Source organism: Xyrauchen texanus, chromosome 33 (genome assembly GCF_025860055.1).
Source record: "Xyrauchen texanus isolate HMW12.3.18 chromosome 33, RBS_HiC_50CHRs, whole genome shotgun sequence".
NCBI classification, from domain to species: Eukaryota; Metazoa; Chordata; class Actinopteri; order Cypriniformes; family Catostomidae; genus Xyrauchen; species Xyrauchen texanus.
Window position 1 is genome coordinate 26680403 of NC_068308.1, and position 24507 is coordinate 26704909.

Consider the following 24507-nt stretch of genomic DNA (forward strand, 5'->3'; position numbering starts at 1 on the left):
CTGGCCCTGAGTGACGCAATCGCGCATTAAGTGACGTAATTTGAAAGTGAAGCGCGAGATCATCACTGCCGCTATCACCATTGAGAAAGAGATCCCTATGGATTTAAAAACAATGTTCTGCATGATCGTGCGATTGCCTAAGTTATTAAACAGGAAAGGAGGACTGATTTTCACTTCAAGTAAATTGGTAAGTGCTTTTTGCATTGTTATAGCAACATAAGGAGTCTTCTTAGTGTAAGTTAGGCTGCTTGAGCATTCAGTGTCAGTTTTGAATAGTGCTGCGTTCCATTCTACTCAAAGACGGATCAACTTCCTTCGAGGAAAAGTGCAAATGGAATGCATCTTGAGGTCAGAATTACAACTAGGCTCGTGCAGAAATTCTGAACTCTGATTTCGCACAAACATGTCGACATTCAGGGAGATATACAAAGTGATAAACATTCACTGTATAAATTAATACAGATAAATGAGTTTGTTTCCACATTACATGATATTAATGCTTGTTTAACAAACGCCTGCAGAAACAGGTGTATATTATAATCTCTTTTGCAGACATCCCACCCAGCAGGGAGGTAGCTTCACCACCCCCGCAATGCTATCTCTTGATAAGACAGTTGTATTTGCCAGTCATCACATTGCAGTTGTCACCGCTAAATCCAACACAATTAGATCATTCAAGGCATTTGTTGCATGGATGATGCAATGCAGATCCTCTGAACATTGTAGGCTACAGATCCTCTGAACATTCTGAACTATTCTGGGGTCTGAATCTGGAAACATTTTCCTTAACTTGCCTGTGTGCTTACACACCTGGAATGGCAGATTATGCTCAACAATGAAAGATGTGAAGTACACTTCGGCTCTTGTGACCTTCTCTGTCAGACTTTGGGTTTCTGTTGAAATTAACTGTGAAATACTTAAACAGCCTTCCCTGCACTTATCCTCCCTAATATGTTGTGGTCCCTAAAATAAATAAAAGCATTAGGTTTTTTCCTTATTATATTGTCCTATGTAATACTTTTTTTTAGTGATTTTGTTTAATCTGTAAACCAAGTTGGATATATGTACTATTATATTATTCAACTCGTGGAGTAGTATTTTTATTATATTACAACTTTAAGCAAATCTACTGGCAGTATGGCATCATCACGTTGGACATCAATAGAGTAGCTTCTTAGCCAGCGATAGCTATGTTAATGAACGAATGACACCTGTTAATCTTTTAAAATTATTTAAAGCACCATGGTCTATCGAAAAGTCGCTGTTGCAAACAGTGCAGTGAGCAAAACTGTCATTATAATTTTTTTTACACCTATTAAGCAGGGGTACACTTTAGTGTAGTCTGGGGTGAAGTGCGCCTTGTATTTAAAAAAAAAAAAAAAACAACAATTTTTGACACTGTCATAGCGCTGCAGGACAGTAATGTTATTGAACTAAAGTGGTACACTGAACTGATGTATGAACTGAAGAGAGAGAGAGAGGTCGACTGTAAAGTACGCCCACATAGAGAACTCTCTCGGTCTCTCCAAAACCGTATTTGAAATTCTCTGGTTTCTCTCTCTCGCTCGCTCTAAAAAAAAAAATTACAAATTAATTCCGGGATATTTGTATATAATTTGCGGGCGTCAGGGAACCACTATCAATATGCGGAAGACTTCCGGGAGAGGTGGGATGCCTGCTTTTGTTAGCGCTGCCGCATTGTTTATCAGTTGGGTAGCTAGGAGACATCTCTAATGAGAGTCAAACCCCTGCTGAGCTAATGGAAGCATTGTAGTTTTGTTTCCTTAAACGTCATCTTCCGAATATCGGGGAATGGAATGCATTTGGGTGATTCTTTAACTATGGTACTTTTCTTGTCCCTGGATGAAATAATAAAATCTAAAAAACATTTCTTCTTTTTTGTTTTTGTCACATTTACTTCACCCTAAGGGGAACTTATAAAAAATGTATCATGGGTCAATCCTTCTTTTTATTATATAATATGAGGCCTTTTATGCATGGTTTTTACTGTTTTCCCTCTGTCCCTAAGCCAGACTTTGTACCCTCAACCTTGCTTAATTCTAAATTAAATATTTAAATAATGTAGATTTCAAGTAAAAATGATAATGTCTATTTCAATTATACATATTATATATTGCAATATTTATTCACATTTTCCTATATTTTTCATAAGTAGAACCCTTGTCCCTTGGGTTCACTGTCATTTCCACCACACTGTACAAAATAGAATCCTGGGATCATTGCTTTAGGTTTGTATACTTAGTAACCATAGCAACAGAAACTCTGCAGTGGAACACATGGCTGGGTGAAAGGGTGACCTCTTCAGGGAGTAATGAAAAGAAGAAATATCAAGGTAAATATGACTAAAACTGAGAGTATGTTTATTGGTCATCATTTCCAAACTGCTCATATTTCACATGGACGTAAAAATAACTGGATAAATTTAATTTAATAATGTGTAATTTGTGTATATTTAATGCTAACTCTAAAACTAATATTAGCAGGCTAACATAGCATGATATTTTAGAGGGAAAGGGGGGAAATGTCATTTCCACCACAGTCATTTCCACCACGGTGTTCAATGTGGTGGTAAAGACAGGTTGTGGTGGAAATGACATTGTTCATGCTAAACAGCTAATTTTTTGGGCTATAGTACTAAAACTTTAATGTAACAAAATGCATATAATTAAGTTAAGGTAGTAAGGAAATATTTTATTATTTATTATTGTTACAATATTGTTGTAAATAAGAGAACAATAGATAAGTAAGTTTTACATGATGTCTTGGCTCTTTCTTTAAGATGGCAAGCAATACCACAGCACAGAGGTCAAGATCATATAGAGAAAGAATAAAATCAGATCCACTTAAATATGCAGAGTCCCTCAAGAAGGACAGAGAAATATACCTGAAGAAAAAGCAACAAGGTGTTGTTAAATCTGTGACAGAAATGCCAAAAAGAGAACATCGAAAATTGAGAAGACAGTGGCGAATTTTTCAACAAAACAGACGTAGGAAATTGAAAATGGTCTCAGCAGTGAATAGTTTTATGGCACATACAACACCACCACAAACACCAGACAACATGAGTGTTAATGCAGAAGACTTCCCTGAAACACCTCAGCTGTGTGAGCCTACACCAGAGAGAACTCCACAGGAAAAGAGGGAGAAAAAAGGTTGCGAAGGCAAGAGCAAAGGCGTACAGAGATCTTAATCACATTAAAGAAAAGCTTGAGGATGCCCTCAGAAAAGTTGAAAAATACAAAAAAAGAAGTAATCGACTTAGGAAGAACCTGGGGACCCTAGAGTCACCTAAAATGAAAACAAAGCAACAGATGCAGCAAGGAAGCAAGCAATTAAAGAAGACACTCCTATTCCATAACACCATTATGTCAGAAATAAGAAAAAAGTATCAGAATGTTGACAATTGTAAAGCTCGGCAACTGATCTCCAAACTTGTGGCTGGCAAGATCTTAAAAAAATACCGCCTGGTCACCATGGCCAAGAAAGAATTTGGATTCTCTACAAAGCTAATCAGGACAAATATGACAAGGGCTGACAAACTCGGCCGCAAAACACAACGAAACAGAGTCAGCCAAGAAGTGAAGGAAAAGATAACAAAGTTTTTAGAACGCGGTGATAACAGTAGGGCCACTACTGGAAAGAAAGAAACAGTTACAAAGATGAAAAATAAAATGCAAAAGCGCTTCCTGGTGGATTCTATGCAGACACTGCACCTGAAGTTTAGACATGAGAATCCCGAAGTCAGACTCTCCTATGCAGAGTTTTGCAAAAAGCGACCCTTTTGGATTGTTACACCAACGATCAAAGACACATGTCTGTGTAAGCTACACTCAAACATACAGTTCATGGCAAACAAACTGTTCTTTCACAAAGTCATTAAAATGTCTAAAGTCACCGATCTCATGTATTCAATTGCATGCAAAAATGTGACAAAAGAATGCATGCACAGGGAGTGCCTGGATTGTAAAGACCATGAGCTCCAAACCTCTGCCTTCGATGCTGGGGAGCAAACCTGGTGGTTTGAATGGAGAAACTCTGTGGAAGATAGAGAGAGAAAAAAAAAGATGGCTCCAAAGAAATTATTAAAGTTCACCACACAACGAATGAAAAAGTGTATGGGACTTTGAAGACACTGTTGGATGACTTTTCGGACCAACTGAAGAAAAAGATGGGAAAGCACATTCACAACATAAAACACCAATATCTGTCTTTGAGAGAACTAAAAGAAAAGATTGAAGAAGACAGTATTGTTCTACAAATTGGCTTCGCAGAAATTTACATGTGCAAATTTTACAATGAAATCCAAGCTGTCCATTTTGGTGATTCCCACCAGCAGGTAAGCCTCCATACTGGTGTGGCTCACACTAAGAATGGTGTTGTGTCTGTTTGCACCATTAGTTCCTCAATGCGCCATGACCCACCTGCAATCTGGGCTCACCTCAAAAAAGTTCTTCCCTACCTCACACAACTAAACACAGCTGCAACCACCCTGCATGTCATAAGTGATGGCCCAACCACTCAGTATAGGTCAAAAAAAGAACTTTTTTTTTCCTGAGCAAAGTACCATATGAGCTGGGATTCCAAAAGGTGACCTGGAATTTTCTGGAGGCCGGACATGGGAAGGGCCCAGCTGATGGAATTGGTTCGCCTGTTAAGCGCCAGGCAGACTCTCTTGTTGCCAAGGGCATTGACCTTCCAACTGGAAAAGTGTTGTTTGAACAACTGCTTAACCAGCCATCGACTGTCAAGTTAATGTACATCACTGAGGGGGAAATTGAAGAGATGGATAGTCTCCTTCCTGATGGCCTGCTGGCCATCAAAGGAACCATGCAGATACATCACGTATCACACGTCACCTTTGTAATGAGAGTTTAACATTTTTCAATTTATATCTCCACAGTGTTTAAATGCATTTTGTTCTTTTAGATTGTCTCTACAAGACCGGGGGAGATTTCTTGACGAGTTCTCAGCTGCTTTTGTGCAGATCCCCATCCTTGCCAGTGTTTTGGTCTCAAAAATGTCGACATACTGGGAGCACAGAACATGGAGACTGCATTGGGATCACCAAGTTCAAGCACACTTACCAGCACCTCTCAACCCATCATAGACCTGCATGAGGGACTGATTGGAAGTTGGTGTGTGGTACGGTATGATGGGGGATCCTTACCCTGGCATTATACAGGATCTGGACCCTGAGGGTTGTGCTCTGGTGAGAACCATGAGTCATATTGGCAAAAACAAGTTCTTCTGGCCTATGAGAGATGATGTAATTTGGTACCGGCCAGAAGATGTGATCAGGCTGGTCCCAGAGCCTCAACCAGTAACAAAGAGGCATGTGATGGTGGAGCCAATAGTTTGGAAGGAAATATGCTCTGTTCTTGACCATGAAACATAACTGAACCTCTGGCCATGCAAGTTTAAGAAATACAGTATTTAGCAAATACAATGTCTATTTAGTCAGATTCAAGTTGTTATTCCACATGATTACGTTTGACAGTACATGGATTTACGACATAACACACATGTCAGTAACGTTTAAGTACAGAGTGTTTACTCTAGTTCAGCATATAGGCATATAGCATATAAGCATGCTAAGTTTTCGATTTCAAAATATTGCCTATTTTATCTGTTATTCAACTGGTTATATTAAGGTTACATTAAGGTAATGATGACATAAAGGGTTTGCTCTAGTTTGTACTAGTTTGTTCTAGTTCAGCATGTAGAAAACAGTGAAGAAATTATTTGCTGATTTTTAACACATATTCATGTTTTTTCTTTGTTTTTCATTAAAAAATATTGATATGTTTTTGTTCACTAATGCTGTTGCTTATTGATTTGCTCTGGTTCACCACATAGAGCAGTAGAAAAATAGTTTTTAATTGGAAGTTGCCTATCTTTGTCATTTCCGCCACACTCGGTCTCTTTCGCCACGCCATGTCATTTCCACCACAACACATATTTTAAAGTAAAACATATAAAAACATACAATCAAACCAACTATATTCAGTGGTGTTGATAATTGTGCAGTTAGGGGTAAGGCATGTGTATACACTTTGAGAAATACATGATTTTGAGCTATGATAAGTAAATGAAATATTCCAGTGATCTAGTTTTAGGTGTTTTTTTAGTGTAAACGTTGTAAAATCTTTACAGTTACATTTCTGAAAAATAAATAAATTACAAATTTGATCAGAGATGTGTGTGCTGTTTAATCAAATATATTTATAACAGAAGATTTTTAATTATTTTCTCTTCAAAACACATGTTTTGCTATGTGATGGAAATGACCGTTTTCTTGGACTGTCAGATAAAAATGGCAAAATATATATATTATTCAATACAAATCATCACAGCCAACTTCAGGGAAGGTTTCTAGACAGATTGAGAAACCAACTGATACTAAAAAACTGTTTGTAGAAATGTTTTTATTTTCTGAAACTGTCTAGCTCAAAGAGTACCATAGTTGAAGAATCACCCATTTATGGTCCGAGATATCAAGTAGGAATATCCCACATCCAACTTGAATGCAGAATAACCGTGTACCCTGACAAAATTACATTTATTGGAAGCAATATTTAAATGGCAAATATTATTAGATCGATTTTTTCCAGGTATTATAGACCTCCTTCATAATCGTTGAAATAGCTCATTTCACAAAACAGTCATGCTGCAGTTAAAATTAGGCTTGCTTGAGCATTAAGTGTTGATTCAAGTTCTGGCTTTCGTGCGTGCACGTGTTTTTAAAATGTCAGTTGGTATTATAAGTTGACTGCCACTAATGGATAGGCATAGCCTCTTATTCATTGTGAAACTGTGCTTTCATAATGGCATAATTGCAGCGAAGGTCTAGATTTTAAATGCACGGCCCGCAGCTGAAGTATAGGATTTCTATGGAATATGCACTAAAGTACACATTAGTCTAAATTGTGTTTAGCATCATGTTGTTTTGCTATAAATCGCTCAATTATCGGATGATACTAGAGTCTAAAATTTTTGACTCAAACAGGTTTAAATATAAAAACGTAATTAGGTTTCTTAACAGACGTAGTTATGTTGGCTTTTCTCCCAAAAACAAACTCCGCTGTGATCAGCGCCATGTTGTTTTGACACATGACTCTATACTTTGAAAGTTTAACCGTTAAATGATCGAACAGTTTCTCCTGAACTGAGATCAGTCGGTTTAAATTAATAAAAAAATGTGCATTGTGTATAGTAGGGGTGGGGAAAAAATGCATCGCGATTCATACTAAAACTATTCTGAATCGATTCTGAGTTCAGTTTGAGACAGACAGATGTGGAAACAAAGAGGCGAGTTAAGTTCATACACTAAAGTCAAGTGCACAAACATGACTGTTTTCAGACCAGCTGTATCAAACACATGTAATTTGTGCCCGAATGAAACTACAATCCCGAAATTCTTTCACAAACCCACGCAAATGGCAACGGGAGAGTTTATTTGTGATAACAAGCCAACGAACAACAGGAATGACGAGCTCGCACCGGTTATTGCTCTTATTTGCACACAACAGGGAAAGTTCGGGAGATGTTGGTGATGTTTTCGTTTAATTCTTTTTGGGGGGTTTTCCCCCGTTGACTTTCTCTACTTTTGCGCAATCTCCATTTCATTGGCTTTTGCTTTATTGCCGGTTACTCGCTTGTCAGGACAGTGCGCACACCTGATGATAAAGGTTTGAAGTCCATCGTAGCTTTTGCGATGAGGTCGTGCGATTTTCAAACAGATGGAACAGTGCATACGAGACGCTTGAAACATTTCTGAAGCAACAACTGCGCTATATAAACTGCTTACTATCACCTGTGCAGGTGAGGAGAGGAGAAGCTGACAGCTGCACTCTCATAGGAGCAGATATATCTCTCATCCTGGACCAGCAACTTCCAGTTGTGTTTAAAAATGAAAATGAATAGCATGGCATAGATTAATTTTAAATAATAATGAAATAATATTAAATTATTTTCAAAAAAAAAATTATATAATATTATTCAGTGTTTTGATGGAGAACCAATATATTTTTTCTTCTGCTTTTATGATATTTTTTACAAGGTTCTAAAGAAAGAAACTGAAAAAAATAAAAAATCCTGTCGAATTCAAAAGGTTCCAGATATTTAGATGATGAAAAATAACTTGTATTCAATGTAAACATGAAATGCAATTAAGTAATTATGTGATATATTAATTAATTGCAATCATGTAATAAACTAACCTTTTTTTTCCTCCACAATTTGGCATGCCCAATTCCCAATGAGCTTGAAGTCCTCATGGTGGCATAGTGGCTCATCTCAATCCGGGTGGCAGAGGACAAATCTCAGTTGCCTCCACATCTGAGACCGTCAATCCACGCATCTTATCACATGGCTTGTTGAGCTCGTTACCACGGAGACATAGCGCATGTGGAGGCTTCATTCTTTTCTCCGCAGCATCCACATACAACTCATCATGCGCCCCACCGAGAGCGAGGAGGTTAACCCATATGACTTTACCCTCCTTAGCAACCAGGCCAATTTGGTTGCTTAAGAGACCTGGTTGGAGTCACTCCGTTCACCCTGTATTCGAACTCGTGATTTCAGAGGGGGGTTGTCAGTGTTTTTACTTGCTGAGCTACCCAGGCCCCTGTATAAACTAGCTTTAAACATTGTAAATGTCAGTCTCCACCAAGGACCATTTTTGACCCAGAAAAAAACAAAACCTAATTTGAGTGTCTGAAAAGTCGCCAAACTGGTTTTTGGGGCTGCTAGTCCAACTCCAATGGCCTAAAGTCATGTACTTGTCCCCTTTAGATTCCTTGGGTCCACCAAAACTAATTTTTACAAGTTCAGCCCTGTTTACGCCTAAAAAGTTTGTACAGTTCTCATTAAATTTGTCTCAGATGTTCTTCAGACCATTTTGCTGTAGCAGCAAAAGCATTTTCTCAGCTATGCTTTTGTGTGCTGTCTCTTATTTTGTCATGTCTTTTTGGCAAATTTGTGCAGCAGATAATGATTTAGGCCGATGAGCAGAAGGTTGGTTTGAACCCTGCATGGCACAACTCCAATGCTTTGTACCCATTATATCCCCTGTGTGCTTTGCCCCATAATTGCGGTTTGCAACAATATTTATTTTCATCCAATTTGTTATATTATTGCCTCTTTCTTTAATTGTTATACTATCTTGCTGAATTGGAAAAGGAAATGTAATATTTAAATCTAGTGTCTTCTTTTAGTAGAATGGTTGCTGTGAAGATTATCGTGTCAGTTTAATGTATTATTGTATTATTTTACTTAGATAAGCGTTTTTGCCATTTGACAGGAACCTTTGTGTCCAGGATGATGGCTTTGTTACAGTTTCAGAACTGTCATCGGCTGGTCTTTATATCCATATACATCTCGTTTTTCATTCCCCCTAAGACACACACACACACACACACACACACACACACACACACACACACACACACACACACACACACACTAAACACACACCAGTCTTTTCAATAGCTGATTGCAATCTGAAACACTTTCCTGACTGGAAATATATTGGTAAACTGAAACTGCATTTCCCATGTTTTTTTTCCATCATCTTTCATCACAGTTTCTCTGTCACCCTGCATACCACTGTAAAGCTGTGTTTGTCAGGGTTTTGTCAGTGCCACTAGCTGAAATAACTCCTTCCCTTGAACAATGCGCAGATCAGCAAGGTCAGCCATGCACTTCAGGGAAACCTGATCCTCCTGTATGCCTCTGTGTGAAAGTGTGGTAATGTAGAAAGCTAACTGAGGTGGTGATTTTGATACTTGAGGACATGGAACAGGCAGAATCATTTTTTCCCGTCTGGTGCTTCAAACTGCATTCACTGTGATGCGCTTTATCAATGTGTGCAGCCTAAAGCTTAAACACTACACTTTTTCCATTCATATGTTCAATTAATATTCATGTGTAAATACAGGAGAGTGGGAACACAAGCATATTCATAGACCTTTCTTCTTTTGCTGCATACCAACAAGGAGGTCTAAAATACCAGGAAAGAGCTGGCCATTAGCATTCCCATTAATCTCAATATCAGTTGCTCAGGTTGTGGAAGTAACTTCAGAAATATGCACTCCGGAGTCCTTTGTGATTTGTTAATTAATTTATTTATATGTTGCTTGCAAAAAATTGTCAGAATACTGTACATGGCTACTTTTGAATGGCTGTTAAATGAGAAACATGTTTTTTGTCCACATATGGTGGAGTTATAGCTTCTACCATCAAAAGCCTCAGCCAAACGCTGACCCCCCTGTTTACAGTCAACACTGACCTGCAAATTCGTACTGCGGAAAGAAAAAAATTTAATTTGACAAACACTGGTATTTTATCTAAATATCCCCTACTGACCTCTCAATATGAAGAATACAAACTTTAAAGTTAAATGATTTGTGGAATTGAGAGAATTTGTTATTCTTTATAGCTTATTAAAAATAGAAGTCCTGGAGTATTGCATCATATCGTGTTGCCCATATTTGTTGCATGTCCAAAATAATTCCAAATGCTTAAAGTCGTGTGACCACCCCTTTACTATCACTTACATTTGCTGAATAAGTGAATTAGTTTAACAGAAAATCGTTTAACATTTTGAAAGGAAAAGCTTTACACTACAAATGAACCTAGATGTTTGTGCAGTGTTATTGAAAGGATGTGTATCTAATGCGTTCTGTGATTCACTACTTTTTGAAAATAATGTATATGGGCAGCTTAAAAGGAATAGTTTACTCAAAATAAATGAATAAATAAATCTGTCCAAACACATATGAATTTCTTAACACAAAAGGATATTTTTGAATGAATATCCCAGTCCGTCTTTTCAATACAGGTGCAGTTCATAACGTGTCTCCTTCGGTGTTCACTGCCTTCAGAAGATCTGGAGTATGATGCACAGTCCACATAAACTACTTTTATGATACTTTCAGGTCCTTTTTAAACTTCAAAGTGAATCTCTATTACCTACCTTTTTATTGAAAAGATGGACAGGGATATTCAAACCATCTCCTCTGGTTTATAATATCACAAGAGTGAGATAGTTATAGCAGAACTTTTGAGTGAACTATTCCTTCAAGTGAAGACCAGACAAAATCAGAGAAAAAGCCCTCCATAGTCAGCTGTGGAGCTTCTTGGCCTGCAGGAGTCCTGAAGTAGTTCTCCTCCTGAAGTAGTGATTACCTCCTCCTTGAAGAAAAGCAGATCGTCAGCCAAAGACATCAACATCAGTTCTGGGACAGACATTAGCAACCTAATCAGTTCTCTCAATCAAATGTACAGATGGAAGGACAGGTGTGCCTGCAGCGTCTATGTTACTTGTGCCCCATGCATGTGTTCTTTGATCACCCTGTGAGTATGTTTGTCAGTCACGCTACACATGTACTACTATTCGATGAGTAGAAAAAGGTTCCAGCAAAAAGTTCTGGAGTTTGCACAATTCATAATTGAGATGAGAAGGCTTTTCATATTGTAATTCATTGACTGAATTTGGACCAAGGTAGCAATCAGTATGCTTTATTGCAATTTGAATGAAATAAAAATTTTGAAATTCATAACTTAATGATATTTGGTTGTGAGACTTGCAAAGAAATAAATGAGGTATAAGTCATGGACAAAGCTGCCATATTGGATTTCAGCGCTGATTATGGATTTTATTAATTATTTGATTTGAGAGTCAATAATGACTTAAATTGCAGTCTGGTCATTATACGAAGTAATTGGATGCATTCTGAATTCTATGTATGTGATGCACGAGTCGCATGGACTACTTTTATGATACTTTTGGGTGCTTTATTAAGCGTTAATGTGATTATCTATGTACTTCCATGGTATTGAATTCAGCCAACAGGACATTTATAAAATAATTTACTTTTGTGTTCAGCAGAATAAAGGAGTAGTTTGGAGGGACATGAGGGTGAGTAAATGACAATTAAAATTTTTGGGTCTAAAAATAAGTCTAAGGCCACATCCACAATAATACATTTTAGTTTGTAAACGCATCTTTTTCTCTACAATGTGGCCTCCGTACACAGTTGAGATGCTATTTTTCACAGCGCAAACTGAGCTTTTTGAAAACACTCTTGCTAGTGGATACATTTGAAAAGTCGTCTTCGCCTTGTAGGAAGGGAAACGGAGATATCTGAAAACAATGATGTATTTGTTGCATGTGACGCAATGTGATCCATTCAACCCAAAACAATCAAGATTGCGGCCCATGTTGTTGGGCCTTCTATTCACTTTGATAGCATCGTTAAAGATAAATGTTACTTTGTACAACCTACACATTACATTCCTTCAAAGGCGACGGGAAGTTTACTCGGAATTGCTGTCCGCTGCCGGAACATGAGGGTTATTGTGTTTCAGACCGTACATGGAACGGCAATATTTTGCAATCGCAGTAAGGGAGTTTTCATACATTTCAGTGTGGATGAGAAACTTTTGGAAAACGCTTGTAAAATGCCAGTGTGGACGAAGAGATTTTCAAAAATTAATACACCGTTTTGTTTCAATGAAAGGAAAGTCCTCTGTTGTGTAATTGTTGAATTTTGAATTGCAATTCAGTAAATTCCTCTTCCTATTATTCCAATTCAACATCCATGGGGTATGGCCACTTCAATTCAAAATTCCAACTCATGGCTTGAATGGGAGATATGTCTTAAGCCCTAGTGTTCTGAGCTTACCTTATGAAAATCGATGAGGTCAGCTAAAGTGGCGTGACGGTTCTGGTCAACACCTAGGAAGCTGTAATAATCAGCCGAGGCGTCGATGAGGAAATGCTTGAAGCTGGAGGCGGTGCGATAGGACAGAGTGTACCCCCAGATCCTCTCACTCACTCTGACCAGGAAACAGCCCTCTGCTGTGTTCATCAGCAGATCCTCTGACTCCTGCCGTGATATTATTCCTACAGAAATACAGAGAGAGGAGAGAGGTGACTGTGAGAAAGACAGATTTGTGGTTAAGGAAAAGCCAGAGACAGAATGAGGCACAGTGACAGACAGGGGGAGAGAGATATGTAGTGAGATTGAGTGAGAGTGCAGCTGCGACTGCCAGGAAGTGCAGGTGTTTTGCCGTGATCTTAGAGTAGCGCTGGCACATCTCTCATGTGGCCTGGTCAAATAGTCAGTCCATCACTCAGACACTCGTTAATCTTATCATTGTTCAATCACAGGCCACTCTTTGTGGCTCAAATCAACCTGAAACAAGCTGTAAATTATAGAGTCTGCCTGTCTGACTCTCGCCTTTCTGGCTCTTCTATTCGTGTTTTCTCAATGTAATCAATATCTTTCCCTCAATGCAGCCATTAAACTACTGCTCGTTCCCATTAAACTATGATGAATTTTAAGCTGTTTTGTTCCATTCTAACTCAGTACATTTAAAAAAAAAAAATACAATAGAGGCCATTTCACATGACTTTAATCAGCAATGTCCAAATTAATTGAACTCTATGGAATAAAGCATTAGATACAGGGCAATATTAGTTTGTTTTCTCTGTAACTAGTATTTTTTTGTAATATGTTACTTTAGCAGTAAAAAAGTTTCAACTTTGATCAGGAGAAGGTCACACTGGTTGCTGCCAAGACTGAAATGGGACTGCATCCTGTCATTATGGTGTCTTAAAATAATTTAAAATCCCCAAGAGCTAAGATGGAAAAATTTTATAAGATTGAGATTAACATTGGGACAACAATGATGAGAAATTGATGTTGATTCTCCTGGCGGATAGCATTAAGACGATCACATGGAAATGGCTCAAGTCAGAGCTTTTGATAAATGGATAGATACAACACAATATACACTGATCAGCCACAACATTAAAACCACTGGTCATACTTTATATGAGGTGGCCTTAACTAATGTGTACTAACATTAAATACATACAATACTATGTATTTACTCTGTGACTACATGTTGTTCTGCATAATATCCACATTTGCTGCTACTGTTGTTGAGGTATGGGTTTGTTTAGGAGTAAGGGTATGGTTAGGATAAGGGGTTAGAGTTAGGTTTTGGGGTAAGGGTTGGGTTAGGGGTATAGTTAACAGTGTAAAACGCAATTAAATGCAGGTAATTCAAATGTAATTCAAATGCAACAGCACGTATGTGCTTTGTACAAGTACATTGTATCAAATGGTTAAGTATATAGTAGTTAAGGCTACATAATATAAAGTGGCTCCAAACCATCTGCCTGATATTGTGTAGGTCCCCCTTATGCCTTCAAAACAGCGCCAACCTGCATTTTAGAATAGCATTCCGAGATGCTGTTCTTCTCACCACAATTGTACAGAGCAGTTATCTGTCAGTTCGAACCAGTCTGGCCATTCTCCGTTGACCTCTCTCAACAGAGCAAGGTGTTTCCATCCGTAGAACTGCTGCTCACTGGATGTTTTTTTTTTTTTTTGGCACCATTCAGAGTAAATTCTAGAGAATGTTGTGTGTGAAAATTCCAGGAGATCAGCAGTTACAGAAATACTTGGACCAGCCCGTCTGGCACCAACAAACATTCATGCGATTATCTAATCAGCCAATCATTTGGCAGCAGTGGTATACAAAAATATCATGCAGATACAGGTCAGGAGCTTCAGTTAATGTTCACATCGACCAATGGAGAGGGTAAAAATGTGATCTAAGTGATATGGACCATAGCATGATTGTTGGTGCCAGATGGGCTGGTTTTAGTATTTCTGTAACTGCGGATCTCCTGGGATTTTCACGCACAATAGTCTCTAGAGTTTGCTCGGAATGGTGCCAAAAATGTTAAAACATCCAGTGATGGGCAGTTCTGTGGGCGTAAAAGCCTTGTTGATGAGAGAGTTCAACAGAGAATGACCAGACTGGTTTGAACAGACAAAGTCTACGTTAACTCCAATAACCAGTCTGTACAATTGTGGTGAGCAGAATAGAATCTCAGAATGCTAATCTGAGATGCGGGTTGCCGCTCTTTTGGCGGCATGAGAGGGACCTACACAGTACACCGGTGGTTTTAATGTTGTGGCTGATCAGTGTAGATATAATGAAAAACTTCCTTGACTATTTGAACTAAGGGCAAATAGCACCTGCCACACAGCACCACTATTTGCACTCCAATTGTCTAGTACAGAGGTCTTCAACTTTGTTCTCTGGGATCCACAGCACTGCTTTTTTTGGATGTTGCCCTCACCTGATTGAAATCATCAGCTCATTAGCAGAGGCTCCATGACCTAAACTGGGTTTGTCAGCTAAGGGAGACTTACAAAATGTGCAGTGTTGTGGGTTCCTATGAGGAACAGAGTTGAAGACCTCTGGTCTAGTAGAAAGACAAACTGTACCACTAGTGTTGCTGTAATGGTGTGGGGTGAACTGACGGTGTACATGTGCTTTTTTCATGCTGACGACTCTGGTTTTGACCTACTTTTTCCCATTCTTTTTCCCATCTCCACTCTTAATATTTCCTTTAATACTACTTATTATAAATAAAAATGAATATAAAGGAGAGAAAGGTTTAATTAGGGTAAAATTAACCATGGTTAGTAATATTGTAGTAAGCATGTATTTTATTTTTTTGCAGAAGCTATAGGTTTAATGCAGTTAACCATGGTATTACTACAGTAATATGGTGTTAATATAGTAACCATGTTTAATTTTGTGGTCACTATGATTTTATTACAAAATACCATGGTAATACTATGGTTACTGTAGTAAAACTATTGTAGGGAAGGGAAGGTTAGGTATAGGGGTTGTGGTGGGTGTAGGGTGTCTGTGGGACTCTAAATCATTTAAATAGCAGTTCTTAGCAGTACTAAATACTTAGTGTAAATATCATCTATCGATTAGTGTAATTACAGTACAGTGTGAGTATATGTGTATATATATGTATACATATGTGTGTGTGAGACATTTATGTAAGTGTAGTTTTTTTTTACAAACAATTTATGCAGGGATTCGTTCTGCTCCTGTTTCATTAATAATATCAGACGAATACTCTGTAATCTATATCTGAATTTTTTCTGTATTGATGCAATCGCCAGGACTTCTGTTTTAAGTTCAAATACATGTTTTCATTGTCTACAGTGGACACTTCTCGCTTTCTTGCTGCCAATCAATCTTGTAAATTCACCCTTCAGTTGAATACATGAATACTTTTTATGTGGAGCTCAGAGCAGCGCATGGCTCTTGCTTTGAAACAAGTCATATGAAAGGGCTGTTATGCTGTTGTGCATTAATTTATTTTATTGTTTTAATTGTCCCCACCATGGAACCATGGCGCAATGGAGTTGCTGCTTCGCTCATATCCCGCTCGTCTCGACATCTGCTCCTCTTTAAACCAGCGGATGATAGATTCCCTAGAGCTTGGCCTGGGTGGACGAATCCAAACTGGGCTGAATGAAAATGGAAGAAAATGGCATATTAATGCACTCATGCTCTTGAACTAAATCAGGATATTGAGTAATGTAGCCTTTAGGGACAGAAGTAAAAGGATTTGAGGGCTGAATGTATAATGTAGCCTGGGCAGCAGGTATTGCTTGTGTTCATATACTGTATTTCCATTTAATATAGCCTTAATATTTGGACAAGGAAACAAATTCTGTACATGGGGAATGGCCTAGATAATTTATTACCACACATTGATTTTGATAATTGATTTTACCATTGTGTGAGCAACTGTGTAACTGGACTGCTGTAACGACGGTTTTGTCTTTGCCGGTAATGTACCGAGGGAAGTGGGCCAGCACCAGCTGCTGGTGAATAGCTGGCCTCAGCCGAGAGGGTCGGATGTTCGATGACCGTGCCGTGGAGTCGGTTGTGACCCATACCATTCAGATTTGTCTTATAAAACAGTCCACTGAGCCCAGCCACCAGGCCCTTCTTGAAAGCCCGCAGAGACTGGCGCTTGTATTCATCTCTAGCCCTCCGTGCCTTGCATTTCATCTCCTCATCTGCTGCCTTGGAGCGTCGCACTGTGGGAAGCAGAGAGAGATTTGAATAGAAATAAGCTACTTTATATTAGAGCAGCCCATCTACCCATTTTTTCCTATTTCCTCTGTTTCTCGCACATTGTTCCTGCCATTCTTTGTCATCGCGTTCGCTCCTCTTTTCCTCCTGCTTCAAAGAGATGTACAGCTCCTTTGCTCTCCGCTCCTCCATTTGCCGGATTTCTTCCTCGCCTCTCTGTCTCTCTTCTTCCTCACATTTCTGAGAGAAAAAGAAAATGAATCAGCCTTGGCTAGCACAAAGGCACAGAAGTTTTCTCTTTAGATTTCTTTAGTTTTCCCATTTGCAGTGTCATTAAGCTTGCAATCTTAATGATTAATTTGGTGGACAGTGTCATTAACCCAGACCTAAGTGCTCTCAACTCTCTTACAGATCAGACTTACAAATGTTGGCCTTGTCTCTCAGAGATCGCTATCTACATTCTGCAGGGTTGCCAACTTTTAAATAATTCACTCTCAGAACATGGAACACATAGTAATTAAGCCTTCTCAACCTCTGTCTCTATTATGAGACCTTAATTAAAGGCCTGGTTTAAGCCCAAATGAAAGAACCCTTTAGTATTTGACCTCTTGGGGAATGCTGTCACAATTGAGGCGGCAAGATATACATACATACTGCCCAGAGGTGGAAAGAAATGAATTATAACTACTCAGAGGTGTATAGTAACAAAGTACAAATACTTCGTTATTGTACTAAAGTAACACTACTTTGAGTATAAATATTTATTTGGACTTTTACTTTCACTTTACTACATTTTGAAGAGAAAATTTATACTTTTACACTGATAAATTTCTCCAGACCCTTTCGTTACTTTTGCGACTGAACACAGCAAGAAATAATTAAGTAAAATAGCAACTGTACGTGTAAAATGCATGCTGATCGACGATAGTGCTGTGTGATTCATTAAAAGAATAAAAAAAGTAAAATCTTTTAAATATGATTCATTTGAACTGAACAAAAAGATTCAAAAAGCGGTCTGAATCATTCGTTTTGCGAATCACAAATCTGAATCAAAATCACAAGCGAAGATTGCGTGTTCTGTCTCCTCTGGGGTAGACAAGATGTAAGTTAGTTTTTTACTAATTAATTTGATAAGTTTAGGCTTAAACATTATGAAAACTGTGAAATAATGAAGTTGTGTGAACAGTCTCCCGCCTTTCCAGGAGACTTGTCCATATAAAAGCCAATCACATGCGATTACATTTAAACAAGGTATGATGTGTATGTGTATGAATAATTACTAGCGCTCATGCAAATGTCCAACTATATTTTTTTTAATATATTTTCTCATGATGCCCATAAATATTTATTTTGATATTGTATGAAGATGTGAATGGTCTTTGCTTAAGCAAAACTAGTTTTCTGGTGGGTGCTAAAATGTCATATTTGTTTTGTTGCACATTTATGCTACAGTATGTGCTTACTAGGGTTTTCGGGATGGTTGCTAGGGCATGCCATGCAGTTGTCATGGTGATCTCTGCTGTGTGTTAGCGCATTGCTACAGTAAGTGGTTGCCAGGTTGTTACTATACTCTCGCTAAGTTGTTTTCTGTGTTTTTTGCAAATTGCTCTACAGTTTACAGGGTGTTCTAGGTGGTTGTCAGGTTGTTGCTATACAGCTGTTTTAACTGTTTCAGCACATTGTTATGCAGTTGCCAGGGTGTTCTGGGTTGTTGCTTATTGGCCCAAATGAAAAATCCCGCCCCCACAAGTCTCTGTTCTGGTCAATAATATGACTCTACTCCCCCCTTCAGTTTTCCTGTGTTAATTTACACTCATCCCATAAATATTAGCATTCTGATTTGACTTGAATGCAACATTCATTTATGAATGGTTCATATAAATTTCTTACCCTCATTCGATCCAAGATGACTTTCATTTTTTTTCTACCGGACACAAACAAAAAAAGCTGTTATGTAGGTCAGTTCAATATAAGTGAATTGTGGCCTGAACTTTGAAGCTCAAAAAAGCATTTAAATGCAGCATAAGAGTAATCCACATGGCTCAAGTGGTTTGAACCAATTCTGAACTGATCCAATTGGTTTTAGGTAAGAATAGACCAAAATATAACTCCTTTTTCGACTTTAAATCTTGACATTAACAGTCTCCTTGGCTATCAGGATTTCAAGCTCGATTACACTTCCTATAGCACTATCTAGGCATCATGCACTAGAAAGTGAAATCAAGCTTGAAAATATGATCATGCCTAGAGATTGCAAAGGCAAGATATTCAGTGAAAATTAGTTACAATTTTGTTTGTTCTCACCCAAAATCAACTGAATCGCTTCAGAGGACATGGATTTAACCAATGTAGTATTATGGCTAACTTTATGCTCCCTTAATGTGCTTTTTGTAGCTTGAAATATTTGGCCACCATTCACTTGCATTAAATTGACCCATAGAGCTGAAATACTCTTCTAAAAATCTTTGTGTGTGTTCTGCAGATGAAAGAAAGTCAAACATCTGGGATGGCATGAGGGTGAGTAAATGATGAGCAACACCAATCAAATAAGTTGCCATGAGTTTAATGAAAACCACAATTTGACCTGCAAGTGTAAAGCAACTTGTACGAACTCAGTACCTCAACAAATGGGGAAAACTGTGTAAATTGAATTGTGTATTTGGAATTCTGTATTGTGATTTCAGCATGGTAACGCAACAATTTTCAATTGTTCTAATAATAAGAAAATTACCAAATTAGCACTTTAGAATGCTTTTGTAAGGAATAGGTGACACAGTACATGTTTGTCATCACGGGTAAAGAAAAAATGGAATAAATGCCACTTAAAACAATTATTTCAAACTGTAATAATAATTTGCAATCAATGATTTTGGCAGTATTTTTGATAAATTTAAGGCATCCTTGGTGAAAGAAAGCATCAATTTCTGGGACAATTCATCGACGTCAGCAATTACAGAAATACGTCGATTTGCATAACATGTGTCGGTGCGTCGGAATGGAATAATTAAAATGGCAGCGCCCAGTTTAAGCATGGATTCCTTGAAGAACAAGCTGCAGCTAAAAAAACAGTGATCTAAAGCATGGGAGTATTTTAGCCAGAGACCCAATGATGTGATGCTGTGTAAGATATTCAAATTGGAAATTGCTTATCACAGCCATACAACTGCCATGAACGAACACTTGAAGTGAAAGCATCCCAGAGCGCTTGTCAAGATGGCAGCACCGTAAGTCCGGTTTACTTTTTGTCTCCACCCACCCAAACATGATATAGTATTACAATAGTGTTTGTAGTAGTCACTTATAATAGATTTTCTAAATATTTCCTCATCGCCCCCATGTTAAAAGTAATTTCTGCACCGTTGCTAACGGAACTGTGGGAAAAAAATTGTGGAGAACAGTGAACTATGAGGCAGTGCTATAAGTACCAAGAAAGTTGTTCCTCATGGTTGAATTCTACTTTTTTATCATTTCAGTAAATTGTTTTTTGTTTGTTTGTTGTTTATAAGTCATAGGTTAAATGACAATGCCAACATGGTGGATGTAGTATGTCCAGAAATCTATTTACACTATTTTTATACACACACACACCTAAAGAATGTACTTTATCAACCGCCAATAAGTTCTTCATCAAAATCAGTACATACTTTGAAAGTTAGGGAATTAAAATATTAAAATAAAGAATCAAAATATGTTTTTGTCATATATTCAAAGGAATGCTTTAGCCCACTGGTGCACCAGTCAGACCCACCTTCAGTTTCTCTCTAATGCGGTCTTCCTGCTTGGCTGCCTTTCTGTCATCCGTCTCCTCCCTCCATTTCTCAGCCACGAAGCGAGCCTTTTCCTTTGCCATGGCATCTCGAAACTTCTGTTCAATCTCTGCCTCCTTCACACGCCTCAGGAAATTCAGCAGGGAATGAGTGATGCACTTTCCATCTCTCTGTACATCTATCATTATTACCCTCTCTTTCTCTCCATCTTTAGCTGAATCACATCTGTCAATCTTTACCCATTCTCATCATTCCCAGTCTCTCACAGCCCCCTCCCCTCAATCCCTGTTGCATGGTTCTCTCACCGGAGTTCCTGTGCCTCTCGTTGGGCCAGCTTCATGGCTCTCTCCTTCATCAACTCCTCCACAATGTCTTCAAAGGGATTGTCTCCAGGGGCCTCCCCCAGTACCCACACCCACACTTCTCCATCCATACCCAGAAGCCACTGAATGCCTCTGCGGTGACCTGGGCGGAGACACCAAGGGGGAAAGTGTGATGATAGGAAGCACAGAAATCATCTTCTCTCTACTTTCCAGACCCTTTAGTGTGTGTTCAGATATGATAAGACAAAACAATGTGGACAGTACGACAAAGCTAGAAGAGATTATCTTCCTGAAATCCTTTGTAGAACATGCCAATGCAACAAGATAATGTAAGTGCATTTGAAATCAAGGGGACATTAGCTTTCATTGCAAAGGGACTTTCCCTTTGATGCAAGGATGTATTATAGTTTTGCACCTGATGATGTAAGATGATTGTGGCAGTGGGGGGCGTGGACGAGCGTCCACCCAGAGAGAGAGAGAGAGAAAGCAGTAATGGCGCTTGCACCTTAGCTAAATTATGTCTAACATCTGTCTCTAATTCCAGTGAGCATGGGGAGAACCTGGAACCACCAAATACATTTAGGGGGATATGTTTCCTCCCAATATTTAGAGTAGTGGTCGACCAATATTTTTTCTTTCAATGACTGATTCTTAAATTATTTTGTTGGCTTGATGAAGCCAACATCCTGTTATTCTACAAACTTTGTTTAGAGTTTTTCAAAATCCCTAAACTAAGGCCAATATTTCTAACTCCTAGAGCTTTCAAGCTACATCCACCAAACTCAGCTCAGACCTTCAAACTGACTGAACCTATGAACTACGTATGAAATTGCGTACTGTCAGATTATGTACTGATTGATGAAGGATGCACTTCTCTCTCTCTCTCTCTTTCTCTTTCTATCTGATGGTTTATCTGACGATCTGTGTGACAGTATATCTTGCTAGCTGGCTGTTTGTCTTACTGTATTGTTTGTAAATCTATTAAACTTCAAAACTATAAAAATATTTTAAACTTTCAGACATTCTCTGAGGAAATAATTTCCCCAAAGGCTGTTGTATATGTTTAATATTTATTAAAGTAGGCTTGAGCTATCTTTCTTTAAAATAAATGGCACTTGTTTGAAATTGTTCGTGCATTACATTTTTTGTTGTTTAATGCAAATTCATACATTTGTCAGTTAAGGGTTCAAATACTTTTTATAGCTAATATAGAAAAAATGAAATGTGAACTCACTCTTCTTGTGCACATCAGGTCTGGGGTCTCTGCTCTCCCTCTCGTTCCAACGTCGCACCTGCTCCTCTCGAATCTTATAGAAGAGGATCTGTTTCTGTTCTTCACTAAGCTCAGCCAGTAGGTCAGGTTCAATATACATATCCTGTAGAATTTGCTGCATCATCTTGACAGTGATCCTGTGACTAACAGAGTAAAGACGGATGTGCAGGTATATTAATGTCTTAAGTCTTCTGATCTGACTTCCTTTGCCTCTAGACAATGCAGACTAAGCCAAAGTGTCTGATCCTCTACACTAGGATGGGTTTCACTGGCCGAGGAAGGTCCAGGATGTGCACTGTGTAATTTGGAGTAGATCTAAAGCTCTTTTTTAGTGTGGCATAACTACTTGAAATCCTCTCTTTCCTTTGCCCTCCTTCTTATCTACATCTCTGTTCCTTTGCCTGTTTAATACCTTATATGTCACTGATCTTTAGGTCTCCCTCCAGAACTTTTTTCCAGCTCCTGATATTAGTATGGTCTCTCTCCAATGCTATCATCCTGCAATGGTATTTTGTTCTTGTGTTTTGATCCTTTATGGGGTTTAATTTCACCCCGTCCCCCCCTCTCTATCTGGCTCCTGCAATGGCCCTGCTGTACAGGTGTGTGTATGACACTACAGCCTGTGTGTTACAGTCCTAAACACTCTCTAGGTAAGTGTGTGTTCAGCTCTTATTATATTTGCAGGATGAAAATGGACTCTTAGATTATCTGCTACTAATTATAAATGTGATCTGAATTGGCACGCACAGAATATACTATATGAGTGTAGGTGAATGAGTGTATGTGTATCTGCATGTTATCTGACCTGTCCTTTTCACCTACCTTTCCATAGTGTAATCTTATCTCTGCGACTCACGTTGCCATAGTGCTGCACTAGCAGATGTTGCTGACCCACTCATGCCCCCCTCTTTTACCCCCAGTCATCACGTAGTCCTTGAGCATAGAAGACAATAACCCACCATGTCTCAACTTCACACTCTATACACCTTTAATGACCACTAAACAAACTAAATGGGCTTTTTGGTGTCCTTATTGTGCATTCTTAATTACAAAGCAATTACATGCTTATAAATCATGTAATAAACAGCATTGTAGCATTTTACCTTCCATTCCATGTTCCTGCTTATTCATTTATTTACTGTGAATTATTTATTTTCCGTTTGTGTTTTATTTTTCAATTTTGCGCTGGTCTTTTTGTGATGTCTGTATTTTAATCTCACTCTCTTTTTTCTTCTTCATACAGTAAAAGTGAATTGGGTTATTTGGCCTAATATCTCCTTTTTTGTCTTATAGAGGAAAGGCATACAGGTTTGGAACACATGAGGGTGAGTAAATGATGACAGAATATTTGTTTTTGGGTGAATTATTCCTTTGATGCACTTGATTATGGTCAAATTCAAACTATTTGAGAACATTTCAAATTCAAAAACAAATATGTTCTTGTCTGTTGATGCTTGTCAAAGTGACTAGCATGTTCCTGAAGCAAACCCTGAAACAAATGCTGATTATCCCATTGTTGTAATAATCATGTCTAACAGTCAGACTTCTCAAATGTGTTTAATCTAAAACAAAACCCTGTCGAGGCTGTCCAAGCTCTGTGTTTACAGTAAAACGAGTCGGTTACCTAACGTAACCTCGGTTCTCTCTAGATGAGGGAACGAGTATTGCTTAAGCTAGCTTACGCTAAGGGAAAGATTCATCTTTTCCAGTCCCCCTGGCGCGTATGCGCGAGGAGTTTCCTGATTGTAAGCATTTTGAACGGTCTTTTTGCAAGCACCTTGTTCAAACCCCTGAGATCTAATATTGGTCTGAGGCCGCCGTCTTTCTTGGGAACAAGAAAATAACGGCTGTGAAACCCCGACTCGCACAGCGAAGGCGGCACTTTCTCTATGGCCCTTTTGCACAGAAGGTTTGCTATTTCTGAACGAAGCATGCAGTTCTCTTTCTAACATTCGTTCGGTATCTCACTATGGGAACGCCTCTGGGCGTGACCGATCGCGGAAGCACCTATTACACCACGTCTGCCAACCCTGGCAGACCAATCGCTGCAGCGATCAGGGAGTCACCTCCCTGTATATAAACTGCAGTCACCTGCCGTTTCGTCATTCTCGCTCTCTTCCCCGTGGAAGATTTCGGAAGCTGTCCTCAGCAGATTTTGGGAACGATTGCTTAACTGTTTTCTGACGGA

At 38.6% G+C, this 24507-nt stretch overlaps 1 protein-coding gene across 1 annotated transcript; it reads right to left on the reverse strand.

The window, feature by feature from the left end:
• Positions 1-11121: 11121 nt before the first annotated feature.
• sh2d4bb (SH2 domain containing 4Bb) lies at positions 11122-22443 on the reverse strand. Its single transcript, XM_052102665.1, has 8 exons — positions 22281-22443; positions 21029-21188; positions 20705-20849; positions 17058-17196; positions 16737-16961; positions 16255-16377; positions 12708-12928; positions 11122-11214 (listed from the first exon to the last, which is right to left on the reverse strand). The coding sequence occupies exons 1-8, from the start codon at positions 22441-22443 to the stop codon at positions 11122-11124; spliced, it is 1269 nt and encodes a 422-aa protein (XP_051958625.1).
• Positions 22444-24507: the final 2064 nt, after the last annotated feature.

Bases quoted from the DNA above. Each gene is read 5' to 3' on its own strand.
- sh2d4bb (XM_052102665.1), bottom strand. From the start codon at position 22,443: ATGATGCAGCAAATTCTACAGGATATGTATATTGAACCTGACCTACTG. The intron at 20,850-21,028 runs GTGAGAGAACCA...GAATTTCCTGAG, and splicing joins CGAGAGGCACAGGAACTCCG to GCGTGTGAAGGAGGCAGAGA. The intron at 12,929-16,254 runs GTGGGGACAATT...GTATTTCTGTAG, and splicing joins CATTGCGCCATGGTTCCATG to GAATAATATCACGGCAGGAG.